Below are 13,448 nucleotides of genomic sequence, written 5' to 3'. Positions count from 1 at the left end.
AGTATGCACTTCTGGCAATGTGATGAAGGATATCGTTGAAAAGTTGTGTTGCAGAAAATTCAGTATTCATTTTTAGAGGGAAATGCTTTCTATACTGGGAGTCTGGAGAAAAGAAAGATTTTCTAAACTCCCTTCCTATTGAGTTATAATTCATGAGGCTTTCTAGTCACAAACACAACGCATCAAGAAGTAATTCTTTTCCCTCCCACAGACCTGAAATATGATGAATCATCTATTTTAATGTGCATTTCACAAGCAACAGGGCCACGATCTGCGAAATCATACACTGACCCCACCTGTTATTATAATGGGGTAAACACTGTCACTTTCCCAGCCTACAGCAAATTACACAGAGGTAGCAAAAGTGGGTCATCCATCACTGGCACTAAGTTTGTTTTCAAAAAGAAGATTTCATATACCATGCCTGCCGTTCAGACTGTTACTAGAAAGCACAAATTGGGAGATTCAGGTACAATATGGCCACAAGATGAATGGACATGACAGGCTTTCAAAGAAGCAGAGTGCGGCTGTTCTACAAATAACATTGTCAGAAACCAAAGCAGTCCTGCCGTGAGTGTCTGGCAGTAAGCCACATTTTGTACAGCCATTAATAGCTCTTTCTGCTGGTAGTTCAAGTGAAGAAAAAGACAACAGCAACGGGGATAAATCAATTACATGCAACTGGATGTGTATGTGTGTGCATTTGTGTATGTCTGTGTCTAGGTTAGAGTCAGTGTGGTTGTGGTTAGAGTGTTAGACTAGGGCCTGAGAGAATCATAGAATCATAGAATCATAGAGTTGGAAGAGACCACAAGGGCCATCGAGTCCAACCCCCTGCCAAGCAGGAAACACCATCAGAGCACTCCTGACATATGGTTGTCAAGCCTCTGCTTAAAGACCTCCAAAGAAGGAGACTCCACCACACTCCTTGGCAGCAAATTCCACTGTCGAACAGCTCTTACTGTCAGGAAGTTCTTCCTAATGTTTAGGTGGAATCTTCTTTCTTGTAGTTTGGATCCATTGCTCCGTGTCCGCTTCTCTGGAGCAGCAGAAAACAACCTTTCTCCCTCCTCTATGTGACATCCTTTTATATATTTGAACATGGCTATCATATCACCCCTTAACCTCCTCTTCTCCAGGCTAAACATGCCCAGCTCCCTTAGCCGTTCCTCATAAGGCATCGTTTCCAGGCCTTTGACCATTTTGGTTGCCCTCCTCTGGACACGTTCCAGTTTGTCAATGTCCTTCTTGAACTGTGGTGCCCAGAACTGGACACAGTACTCCAGGTGAGGTCTGACCAGAGCAGAATACAGTGGCACTATTACTTCCCTTGATCTAGATGCTATACTCCTATTGATGCAGCCCAGAATTGCATTGGCTTTTTTAGCTGCCGCGTCACACTGTTGGCTCATGTCAAGTTTGTGGTCAACCAAGACTCCTAGATCCTTTTCACATGTAGTGCTCTCAAGCCAGGTGTCACCCATCTTGTATTTGTGCCTCTCATTTTTTTTGCCCAAGTGCAATACTTTACATTTCTCCCTGTTAAAATTCATCTTGTTTGTTTTGGCCCAGTTCTCTAATCTGTCAAGGTCGTTTTGAAGTGTGTTCCTGTCCTCTGGGGTGTTAGCCACCCCTCCCAGTTTGGTGTCATCTGCAAATTTGATCAGGATGCCCTTGAGTCCATCATCCAAGTCGTTGATAAAGATGTTGAATAAGACCGGGCCCAAGACAGAACCCTGTGGCACCCCACTAGTCACTCTTCTCCAGGATGAAGAGGAACCATTGATGAGCACCCTTTGGGTTCGGTCAGTCAGCCAGTTACAAATCCACTGAGTGGTAGCATAGTCAAGACCGCATTTTACCAGCTTCTTTACAAGAATATCATGGGGCACCTTGTCAAATGCCTTGCTGAAATCAAGGTAGGCTACATCCACTGCGTTCCCTTCATCTACCAGGCTTGTAATTCTGTCAAAAAACGAGATCAGGTTAGTCTGACATGACTTATTTTTCAGAAATCCATGCTGACTATTGGTGATCACAGCATTCCTTTCCAGGTGCTCACAGACTGTTTGCTTAACGATCTGCTCCAGAATCTTCCCTGGTATTGATGTCAGACTGACTGGGCGGTAATTATTTGGGTCCTCTCTTTTCCCCTTTTTGAAAATAGGGACAACATTTGCCCTCCTCCAGTCTGCCGGGACTTCGCCTGTTCTCCAGGAATTCTCAAAGATGACTGCCAGTGGTTCTGAAATCACATCTGCCAGTTCTTTTAATACTCTTGGATGCAGTTCATCTGGCCCTGGAGACTTGAATACATCTAGACTAGCCAAGTATTCTTGTACTATCTCCTTAGTTATTCTGGGCTGTGTTTCCTCTGCTGAATCATTTGCTCCAAATTCTTCAGGTCGGGCATTGTTTTCTTTATCGGAGAAGACTGAGGCAAAGAAGGCATTGAGGAGTTCAGCCCTTTCTGTGTCCCCTGTTTGCATTTCACCATCTTCTCCTCTGAGTGACCCCACTGTTTCTTTGTTCTTCCTTTTGCTATGAACATACCCATAAAAGCCTTTTTTGTTGCTTTTAACCTCTCTAGCAAGCCTGAGTTCATTCTGTGCTTTAGCTTTTCTGACTTTGTGTCTACACGTGCTGGCTATTTGTTTGAATTCCTCTTTGGTGGTTTCCCCCCTTTTCCATTTTTTGTACACATCCTTTTTTAATCTTAACTCAGTTAAAAGTTCTTTAGATAGCCACCCTGGCTTCTTTAGGCACCTTCCATGTTTCCGTCTCATTGGTATTGCCTGAAGTTGTGCTTTTACTATCTCCCTCTTAACAAACTCCCAGCCATCATGAACTCCCTTTCCTTTTAGTATTACTGTCCATGGGATCTCACCCAGCACTTCCCTAAGTTTTATGAAGTCGGCTTTCTTAAAGTCGAGAAATTGAGTCCTAGTATGCTTGGCTGCTCCTTTCCGCTGTATAGTAAACTTCAGAAGAGCATGATCACTCGCGCCTAATGATCCTTCCACTTCTACCCCACTAACCAGGTCATCAACATTGGTTAGGACCAGATCTAAAATGGCTGTTCCTCTTGTAGCTTCTCCCACTTTCTGGACAATGAAGTTGTCTGCAAGGCCAGTGAGGAATCTGTTTGACCTTATGCTCTTGGCTGAGTTTGACATCCAACAAATATCCGGGTAATTGAAGTCCCCCATTACTACTATCTCCCTTCCTTTTGCATGCTTGGCCATCTGTTCCAGGAAGGCATCATCTATGTCCTCCGTTTGGCTTGGGGATCTATAGTAAACTCCCACAATGAGGTCACTGTTATTCTTCTCTCCCTTAATTTTGACCCAAATGCTCTCACTTTGGCTTTGAGGTTCTAAATCTTGGATTTCTTCACAGGTATACACATCCCTGACATATAACGCCACTCCTCCTCCTTTCTTGTCTGGTCTGTTTCTCTGAAATAGATTGTATCCCTCCATTATTACATTCCAATCGTGGGACTTATCCCACCAGGTTTCAGTGATGCCTATTATGTCATATTTAGTTTGCTGTACCAAGAGCTCAAGCTCATCTTGTTTATTTCCCATACTTTGCGCATTAGTGTACAGACATTGAAGTCCATTAATCATTCCCCCGTGTCTCTTATTTAAGGATTTTTTCCTCCCACCACTAGGTCTGCGTGCTGTTTGCTCCATTCGGTCTATGACATTTGGATGATCATCTTCATCAATTGATAGGCTCCTACCTTCAGGAGCACTGTCTCCCTCCCCCACATTAGTCAGTTTAAAGCCCTCCTGATGAGGTTTCTGAGATTTTTTGCAAAAACATTCCTACCAACCGTTGTGAGGTGCAGCCCATCGCTTGCCAGAAGTCCATCTTCAAGAAACTGCATTCCGTGATCTAAGAATCCAAACCGTTCCTGTTTACACCATTTGCGAAGCCAGTTGTTCACTTCCACTATTTTTCCCTCTCTCCCTGGGCCACGTCGTTCAACTGGGAGGACAGATGAGATGACAATTTGTGCATTTAATTGCTTCAATTTCCTGCCCAGAGCCTCGTAATCTCTTTTGATCTTCTGGAGGCTATTGCTTGCAGTGTCATTGGTTCCCACATGAACCAAGAGGAAGGGGTATTTGTCAGTGGGTTTTATGATTCCTTGCAGTCGTTCAGTTACATCTTGGATCTTAGCCCCGGGGAGACAGCACACTTCCCGAGACATCTTGTCAGGCCCACAGATCACTGCTTCTGTTCCCCTCAGTAGAGAGACCAGAGTTCAAACCTCTACTCATTGAGTGAAACTCACTGGATGACCTTGGGCTAGTCATTGTCTCTCAGCCTAACCTACCTTGCATAGAATCATAGAACCAGAAAATTGTAGCAATGGAAGGGACCCCAAGAGCTCCCTAATCTAAGCTCCTGCAATGCAGGAATCACAGCTAAAGAATCAATGGCAGATAGCCATCCAATCTCTGTTTAAAAACCTCCAGTGAAGGAGAGTCCACCAGCCGTTGATGCTGCCATGATATACGATACAAGGATTGCAAATTATATGCAGACTTCTCCATAGACTTCAAAATAACTCTTTGATCTGATTAATGCCCTGATCTCAAAGATCTAAGCAGCTTTTGCAGCTTGTAGAGTAGCTTGCACCAACACAACATTAACTGCCTTGATTCAGATGGTACGGAGATGTAATTAAGTAAACTGAAGTGGTAGGACTTTTCTCTGCTGAAAGCCATAACTCTCTGTACACTTCCAGGAGGCTATTATGCAGCATGCTTACCAGATGGATCTTCAGTTCTGGAGGCCTACAGAGATTTGGAACACACATTTCCCAAGAGCAGGTGTGGGTGCTTATAAATTTATCTTTTCCCCCAAGCTCCTCTTCTATGTACCAGATGAGGATTACAAACCCTCTGGGCTTGGACTGTTCATTCCGATGCTCTGCTCTGCACCTAGCACTAAATAAATGTTAAATAGCAGAAGCAGAGATTGCCATGTATGTGCAGTTGTGCAGTACCTGCAGATGTGCCCAGCTGAGAAAATCACTCCCCTAGAGCAAATGATAACATCATGTAAACCAAATGTTTCTGATGTTTCAGGTTTGGGTTTCTGCCTATTCCAGTCCTGTGGCTGAACATTATCATGCATCACAGCCTAGTACGCATCTTGGTTCTGCACTCCTGACTAGATGAGATTGCAGAAGTTTCTTGTTGTTAAATATGGACTGGCTCAATCATGTAGGAAGGAGGTGGATCTCAAGAGTTCCATTTTAAGAGCAAAAGGGAAAGCATAAGTGAACAATGGCCATAGTTCAGTGGTGAAGGGCAGGTAATAAATTTAATTAATAATAATAACTGAAATCAAGAACATCATTTCTACCTAATGAGAGGCAGGTTTGTTACCTGTCCTGCTGGACAAAATGGTAGAAGGAAAACTGAGGACTGAGAGCTTTGCACAAAGGGGTTGTGCCGTAGATCTATGGTTCCTCCACTTTCAGGTAAAGGCCAAACCTCCAGGTTCCAACCCAGCAACAATCCTGTGGTCCTCAAAAACTTCATTTTAAAGGAATCTTTTGAAAGGTATGGTGGTGCTTGGCAGAGCTGCCTCATCAACTATAATCGAAGAATTTAAAAAATCCATCAAATGCTATTGACATGACTCTAAAAGAAGGCAGTTGACTCACCAAAAATATGAAGAATTCCAGCTTCCACTTAAAAAGGTATAAAACATAAACAGAGATGGATCATGCCAAAAATTGAGTCATAAAGCATACTATATCTTAAACCCACACCTACTTGGCTTCTTTCGAGTCTTGCAAACAATACATCATCCCATTGGTTTAAATCTAGATGGAAGCTGTTTCTTTCTATTTCCTCCCCCCACCAAAATGACAGAGACAAATGGTTACATTACCGTGAGAGTTCCTTTGGCAGAGTAAGCAGCATAGGAGTAGAGAAGGTCTTGACTGTGAAGCTTTTTGGTCTCTTTGCTACACAGCTGTCCATTAGGATAAAAGCATTCACCAGTGCTATTCAGAGTCACTGTATTTGGAGAAGCGCCCGGCAGATCAAGGAGGACAGAGTAATTTACGAGCTGGACATCTTCAAGGCCACAGGATGTCCACTGAGCCAGCAGCTTCATTGCAATATCTCTATCTTCTTTCCCATGCAGCTGTATCAAATCTCTGACAACAAAGAAACAACAACAGAAGTACTCGATTAACACGCTGGATTTCCCCAATGCCTCTTCACTTTTCTGATAAGAAGCCTCTGATTTTATTTGTATGATGCCTAGAATCTAGAAAATTTATTGTGCCTAATTCTCCAACCATCTTATCACAAGAAGGTGGATATATCGCATTAAGAATTTCAGGAGGCCTATTGTATTAGCCCAGTCTTCTGGTTGTTTTGTAAAACTTGACGCTAGTCTTCCAAGAATATAGGATCACCCATATGGACAAACAAAACCTAACATCATCTGCGAGGAAGACAAGGGACTGGTTCAGATATGGATGCTTTTAGGAAGCTGCCCTCCTGGTCAGTGGTGTAGCATGGGTACAAAATTTTGAGGGGGTGCAACCAAGTACCCCCATACAGGCATCGGCTTCCATAGAAATCCACACCCTAGCAAAGGCAGCAGAGCAGCTCAGGCCCACGGAGAGCGGACATGAATGGAGCAAGGCAGGCAGCAGTGGGGAGCTTCATGCTTCGGCACCGGGGGCAGAGAGCAGGCGGGGGCATGGCTGGCGCATGCCCTGGGGGCATGGCAAGCCACCCTCAGGGGCGTGGCACGCGTCCTGGTGGCATGGCACCCAGCATGAGGGGGCCAGCCGTGATGGAACCCCACTGGGATCGTGGTGCCAGGGGCGGTGTGCTCCCCCTGCCCTCTCTTCCTCCACCAGTGATAGTGTGGTGCTCTTCCCCACGGGCATCAGGGGGATTTGCCCACCAAAGGCTGTGTCACCCAGATGGGCTCTCCCCCTGCAGGCTGCGCAACACAGCCCTGCTTGGCTCTGGTGGGGGGTGCTCCAGTAGTGTCAGCAGCTTACCCGCCCAGGGCGCCAGCAACCCACGCTATGCCACTGCTCCTGGTAATCTTCTGATGTTTGGGACAACAACTGCCATCAATCCCAACCACCATAACCAATGGGAGGCACTGGGTTGGGGAAAGCTGTGTTTTGTTCCTAGAATTAACATAACAAAGTAGCCTCTCTCTTTTTTGTTAAAGGTTTTCCCCAAAATTGTCCCTTGTTATGAGTGGAGATGCCTTTTGACTAAATGTAGCTGAAATTCTCTGCAGCTGATGGAAGTGAAGGGTCAGAATGGGGTGGGTAGACACCGCCCAGTCAGCTGCCTTAAGGAGGAGAACGTGGTTGGTACACTTCTTAGGAAAGTGTCCTTTATACAAAAATCTGAAGAAACATAATCTGAAGCTCCTAACATTAGGACTTAGCAATGATTCCCCCTTTAAGGGGCCTATTGCACCAACAAACTTGCATTTAAAACAGGAGAAGTTCTAGTTCCTTCTACATCCCTTCCTGGAGACCACTGTCTCTTGGAGGAATCACACAATGAACTTTTGCCCATGCTTCAGGTCATATGAGCTCTGAGAGTTGGGAGAACCTTCAGAATGGTCTTTAAGACAGCATGAGGAGGGACTGATTTAAAGAAAAATGCAGAGAACCTATACACATATGGGAGCATGAGGGCACATGGGACTCTTCGGATATTATCCACCGTGTACACACAGCATATATGAGAGAACACAACAGATCCTATCTTGTTCCGGCCCAATAGCCAGAAACCCATTTTAAACAAATGAGAATGACATTCACCATCTGTGGCCTATTTTAATACCAAATAAAACACACAGAGAGACACACACACGTGTTTGAAATGAAGTGGGCTTATGTTAAAGACTTGTGAGCTCTTTTCAAGAGGAATAATAGTCAAAGGTCAACTCTTTGGATTTAATCTTTTCCACTTTATCTCCAATAAGTCTTCAAACAGACTGCACAAAATAGACAAGTTAATCCAATCACTAGTACATTACAAGCTAGTGATTTCATCAGCTATGCCCTTTAAGGCAATGACACAAACTTGGACAGTCCCAAAACGCACAAAGTCGTTTGATTAACACAATTGCTACTTGAAGACCCACATTTCCCACAGGTATTGGAAGCATTAATAGAATAAATAATGGAAGTGAACTCATCCCATACAAATAAGATTGACGCAGTTCCCATCAGCCTGCACTTTGCTTCAGTGAGGGAGGTAGTTTTAAATGAAGAGCACAATTATGAAATTGTTCCTTTCACTATGAAATGAACGATGCTTTCCACTCTGTAATTAAATCAATACGCTATTGAAACTTTAGTGACAATATCCTTGATTGAATTAAAGCAACACAAGTGCATTCCTTATTTACTTCATAATTCCTTTTACAGAATATTTAAAAATCCTGATGCAAATCTTGCTCTAAGCTTTATTAAAACAAATCAGCAGGTATTAAGTGTTTTAATGACTCTTGGGAATATTTTAATCTAGCAAACAAACTCTTCTGAAGTTCCACTAGCAAGGCTAAGGCTGTGATCCTAAGCCTTCTTACTGAGAAGGATATCTCTTTAGACCAATTTTTTTTTTCCTTCCAGTAGCACCTTAAGGACCAACTAAGTTAGTTCTTGGTATGAGCTTTCGTGAGCATGCACACTTCTTCAGATACACACGAAAGCTCATACCAAGAACTAACTTAGTTGGTCCTTAAGGTGCTACTGGAAGGGGAAAAAATTTTTGTTTTGACTATGGCAGACCAACACGGCTACCTTTCTGTAACTGGATCTTTAGACCAAGTTGAACATACTTCCAAGCAAATATGTTCAGGAGCACTGAGTTGTAAATGACCCACGTACTTCAACTGCACTGTTCTTGAAGTTTAAAAGTGATCTGTCATGGCCTTTGAATCATGCAGCAATCCAGGATCAGAGTCAGGGGCTACAGAGGCACCAACAAAGGGCTCTGAGCCAGCTGCTGTGCCTGGGACCATCAGATAGGAGCCCTCAGAAGAACCTCCCATACCACAAGGACCTGTAGGACCATGGCCAAGACCCTCACGGGTGCCTTCCCATTTGTCTGAGGAACCAATGCCTTTCACAGTAAATTAGTCCAGCAGCACAGGACACACACCAGGTGGGAGGCAATGGAATGGAGAAAGGTTGTCCATTTTCAGGTCAGAAGGTTGGACATTTCAGAACCTTAAGTTCTCCACAAGGGAATGGAGCCTAGAAGAGGTAGTTTGGAGGCAGGGGTTTCAAAGGCCTGCTGCCTTGCCCTGTGGATCCAGCATCTGACCAGAGCACAACATGATCCTTATACTGAATGAGGACGCAGTTTAGCTAAAGTTGGGTTTGGGTTGCCTTGGCAAGATAAAGCGACTAAGAAATTTATTTAAAAAGTGAGCCCTCACTCAGTTCTATTGTAAGCTATAGAAAGTCAGTTAATTTCAATTTCAATTTAACCCATTCTTTTCAACAGGATGTAAGAATAGCTGCATTTAGCTGCATTGGTGCCCATGGTGTTCATTTGATCTTTATAGGCTGGTTGACACATACATACATCTTGATTTCTCATTGCCTGAGTACTCAGCACTTGGTGATAGGATTCGAATATGTGAGCATGTTTCACTGTAGTCGTAGAACAATGATGACTCATTCTCACATATGCAAGTCATCCCATGATTCTGCAGTGATCAAGCAAATAACATTCCAGTGTTATTCAATCTTTGTTATACAGGTTTGATACAACGAACCACTGCATGACTAGGGTAGCCATATTTTGAAGAGCAAAAAAGAAGACACATTTACCGACTTCTACTTTTAATCAAGGATCGCTATGACAACTCTATCCATGAAAAGGAGGATGTGTCCTGGGAAAAGAGGACAGATGGCAACCCTTTGTCAAAGCAGAAGATGTAAATTCACAACGTAAAAGAACACCCCAGCAACATTTAACTAAAGGATGGAAGGAGGTTGGGAATTCAGATGAATTTCCCATCTACATGATAAAGCAGGGGTACCTAGCACGGTGGCTTCCAGAAGATGGTGAACTAAAAGTTCCATCAGCCCCAGTTTGCATTGCCAAAAGTCAAGTTTGTTGGGAATTCTAGTCCAGCAACAACTGTAGGCCACCATGTTGTTAGGAGGGAAGGAAGAAAGAAAGGAATTCTTTTTCCTTTGTATCACTATAAAGTAAAGGTAAAGGGACCCCTGACCATTAGGTCCAGTCGTGAGTGATTCTTGGGTTGTGGCGCTCATCTCGCTTTATTGGCCGAGGGAGCCGGCGTACAGCTTCTGGTGAAGCAGAGCAGCGCACGGAAATACCGTTTACCTTCCCGCTGCAGCGGTACCTATTTATCTACTTGCACTTTGACGTGCTTCAAGCTGCTAGGTTGGCAGGAGCAGGGACTGAGCAACGGGAGCTCACTCCATTGCGGGGATTCGAACCACTGACCTTCTGATCGGCAAGTCCTAGGTTCTTTGGATTAACCCACAACGCCACTATATTGTATCACTATAATGTCAAGTAAATATTAAATTCAAGCATTATTTTTGCATGGAAATAAGACACTTTGCATTCTCTTCTGCACAATATTTTATTCTAAATTCACTTGTGGCTGTGTCAAAGGCTTACTGGTCTTCGTGACAATGTGTACCTCATAATCTGTTGCTACCCAGAGAGGTTCCTTGGCCAGTAGGTTTACACGGAACACATTTCCTGGAGGTAGAAAGTTTGAAAACCATTGGTTTCAGCTACCCAGAGATGAATCACAAAGGATTATAGTTCACAATCTACACCATAAAGCTTCAGCAATCTGAATGCTATTGTGTAAAGCAGTAAAGAGGGTGGAAGCCTCCTGAAGGGGGATAAAACAATTTGTCTGTACAGCTCATCAGTGCTCAACAGTTATAAGGCTAGGATTCCCTGCCAGCACAGCAGCGTGAAAGCCCCAAAAGGTGGAGGGATATGGCTTGTCTCTGAAGAAAAATGAACACTTACAGTACCCAGGCATTTTGATATAAAATAGGCATTAATGGAGGGAGTGAATTGGCTGAACCAGCATGCCTGGCATGCAGCGAGGAATAATTTGCTGTCGCTGGATCTTTTCTTACTCTTGCTTCATAAAACATACAAATGAAACTGACCAAAGGAAAGTGGTCAGATGGGGGTTGCGGTCCACATTTTAAAACTGGGGGTAGGGCTCCCACTTTTTCCACTGGGGGAAATGCAACCTTATTCCTAGGTTGGGGTAAGCTGGGTTGGCATGCAACCAAGGAAACGGGGGCAATTGGCAAGCCCCCAGCTGGCTCCAGCCCACTGGCCGGTGTGCCAGGTGAACTCCGGTCCTTGGTGCACCATGAATCTGCGGCCCAGGCTTCAGAAAACTGAGCACGCTATCAGAAGAGCAAACACCGCACAAACAGAAGTGGCGTGAGAGGCTGTGTGAGCATATTTACAAGCAGGTTTATTCAGCATAAGGTAAAGGTAAAGGGACCCCTGACCATTAGGTCCAGTCCAGACTCTGGGGTTGCGGCACTCATCTCACTTTATTGCCCAAGGGAGCGGGTGTACAGCTTCCGGGTCATGTGGCCAGCATGACTAAGCCGCTTCTGGTGAACCAGAGCAGTGCACGGAAACGCTGTTTACCTTCCCGCCGGGGTGGTACCTATTTATCTACTTGTACTTTGACGTGCTTTCAAACTGCTAGGTGGGCAGGAGCTGGGACCGAGCAACGGAAGCTGACCCTGTCGTGGGGATTCAAACCGCCGACCTTCTGATCGGCAAGCCCTAGGCTCTGTGGTTATTCAGCGTACATCAGAACAAAAGGAAACATGTCTGATCTCCTCCGTGTCCAAAGCAAGACAACTAAAGCAAAAGCTATACACAAACAGAAATTCCCAGCAATCTGTGCTGGAGTGTAAACAGACATGTGACACACAACAATCATGCCTGTTCCTTAAGGTGGAATGGAATATCCCAACAAGCTGAAGCAATGGCAGAACCTGGTGACTAAAAGACAGAATAAAGCAGACCAGATGTGGAGCCAGGATGCATCAGAACTAAGCGAGAGGCAGCCCATGAGGCTGGAGCCAGAGACAAAAAGAATTCCACTGGCCAAGCATTTAAACAGAGGGCTTCATAGCCATTCCCATCATGGGGAAACAACGGCCAGCTTGCATGGGCAGAGTCTAAACTATGGGAACACTTCCTAAGGAGTATCTAGGAAGATGCTTCAATTTGTCCCCCAAGTGGCTCTCAGAATAGCCATTTAGAGAGCTGAGAATCCTATCCCAACACCAGCAACTCACTACAAGAGTTTCTAATGAGATGTCCCAGGGCACCAGTGTGTCAGAGAGTACCTCCTTTGGCATCCAAAAACTATCAGACTATAGAGCCCACTCCCACGGAAGGCAGGGGTGGCCACCGACTCAGACAGCTTTAAAAGAGGATTAGATAAATTCATGAAGGAGCTCTCATACTTCCCCTTGGCTTCCAGGTCCACAGGAACAGAAGATGCGGTATGCTAGCCAGGAGTTTCAGGACTGCTGGCAAAGTGTCCAGCTCACCACATGTGAATAGAAAGGAGAAGCCCACGTGAACTTATTCCTGGATCAGGGCCAGGCACAGAACCAGAAGGCGATGGAGCCTCCAGCTCCTGTAGAAACTCTAAGCTTGAACTGAATAATTTCTGGAGCAACAGCTTCCAAACATTTCTGAAGTGGGTAAGGACAAAATTCTCTTGAGGTGCTGGAATGTAAGCTGAAAATTCCAGCTAAGGTGTAAGTGTGTTGGTAGTGAGGAAAACCTGTAGAGGCTTATGGACTCCAACTCACATCAATCAGAGCCAACGTGGCTGGTGGTCAGGAATGATGGTAGTTGTAGCCCAATAGCACCTGCTGTGCCACCAATTCTTTAGAAGAAGAGGAGTTTGGATTTGATATCCCGCTTGATCGCTACCCGAAGGAGTCTCAAAGTGGCTAACATTCTCCTTTCCCTTTCTCCCCCACAACAAACACTCTGTGAGGCAAGTGGGGCTGAGAAACTTCAGAGAAGTGTGAGTAGCCCAAGGTTACCCAGCAGCTGCATGTGGAGGAGCGGAGGCGCGAACCCGGTTCACCAGATTACGAGTCTACCGCTCTTAACCACTACACCACACTGGCTCCTGATGGTCAGGAATGATGGTAGTTGTAGCCCAATAGCACCTGCTGTGCCACCAATTCTGTAGTCCTGACCTAAGGCATTCTGAGCTGTGAAAATCCATTTGCACATGGAAGCCACCAAGTGATGAAAATCAGGGTTGTTGTTGTTGCTTTTAACCATGCCTAATGACTGTGTGAACCCTGTAAGGCTCCCAGAGCCACAACACTGCTATTAAAGGGCATTTATTCA

The 13,448-nt window shown here is 44.8% G+C and overlaps 1 protein-coding gene across 3 annotated transcripts in view; it reads right to left on the bottom strand.

Moving 5' to 3' along the window:
- NAALADL2 (N-acetylated alpha-linked acidic dipeptidase like 2) overlaps positions 1-13,448 on the bottom strand; it is a 740,348-nt gene that overhangs the window by 319,231 nt on the left and 407,669 nt on the right. For all 3 annotated transcript variants that reach the window (XM_053390588.1, XM_053390586.1, XM_053390587.1), the window contains one exon: positions 5,920-6,190. In XM_053390588.1, the coding sequence (XP_053246563.1) occupies positions 5,920-6,190 (271 nt within the window). The remainder of the gene's footprint in view (positions 1-5,919; positions 6,191-13,448) is intronic.

The sequence above is a fragment of the Podarcis raffonei genome, chromosome 5 (assembly GCF_027172205.1).
Source record: "Podarcis raffonei isolate rPodRaf1 chromosome 5, rPodRaf1.pri, whole genome shotgun sequence".
Lineage (NCBI taxonomy): Eukaryota > Metazoa > Chordata > Lepidosauria > Squamata > Lacertidae > Podarcis > Podarcis raffonei.
Note: the sequence above shows the minus strand (reverse complement) of the source record. Positions and strands in the feature narration are given on the sequence as shown.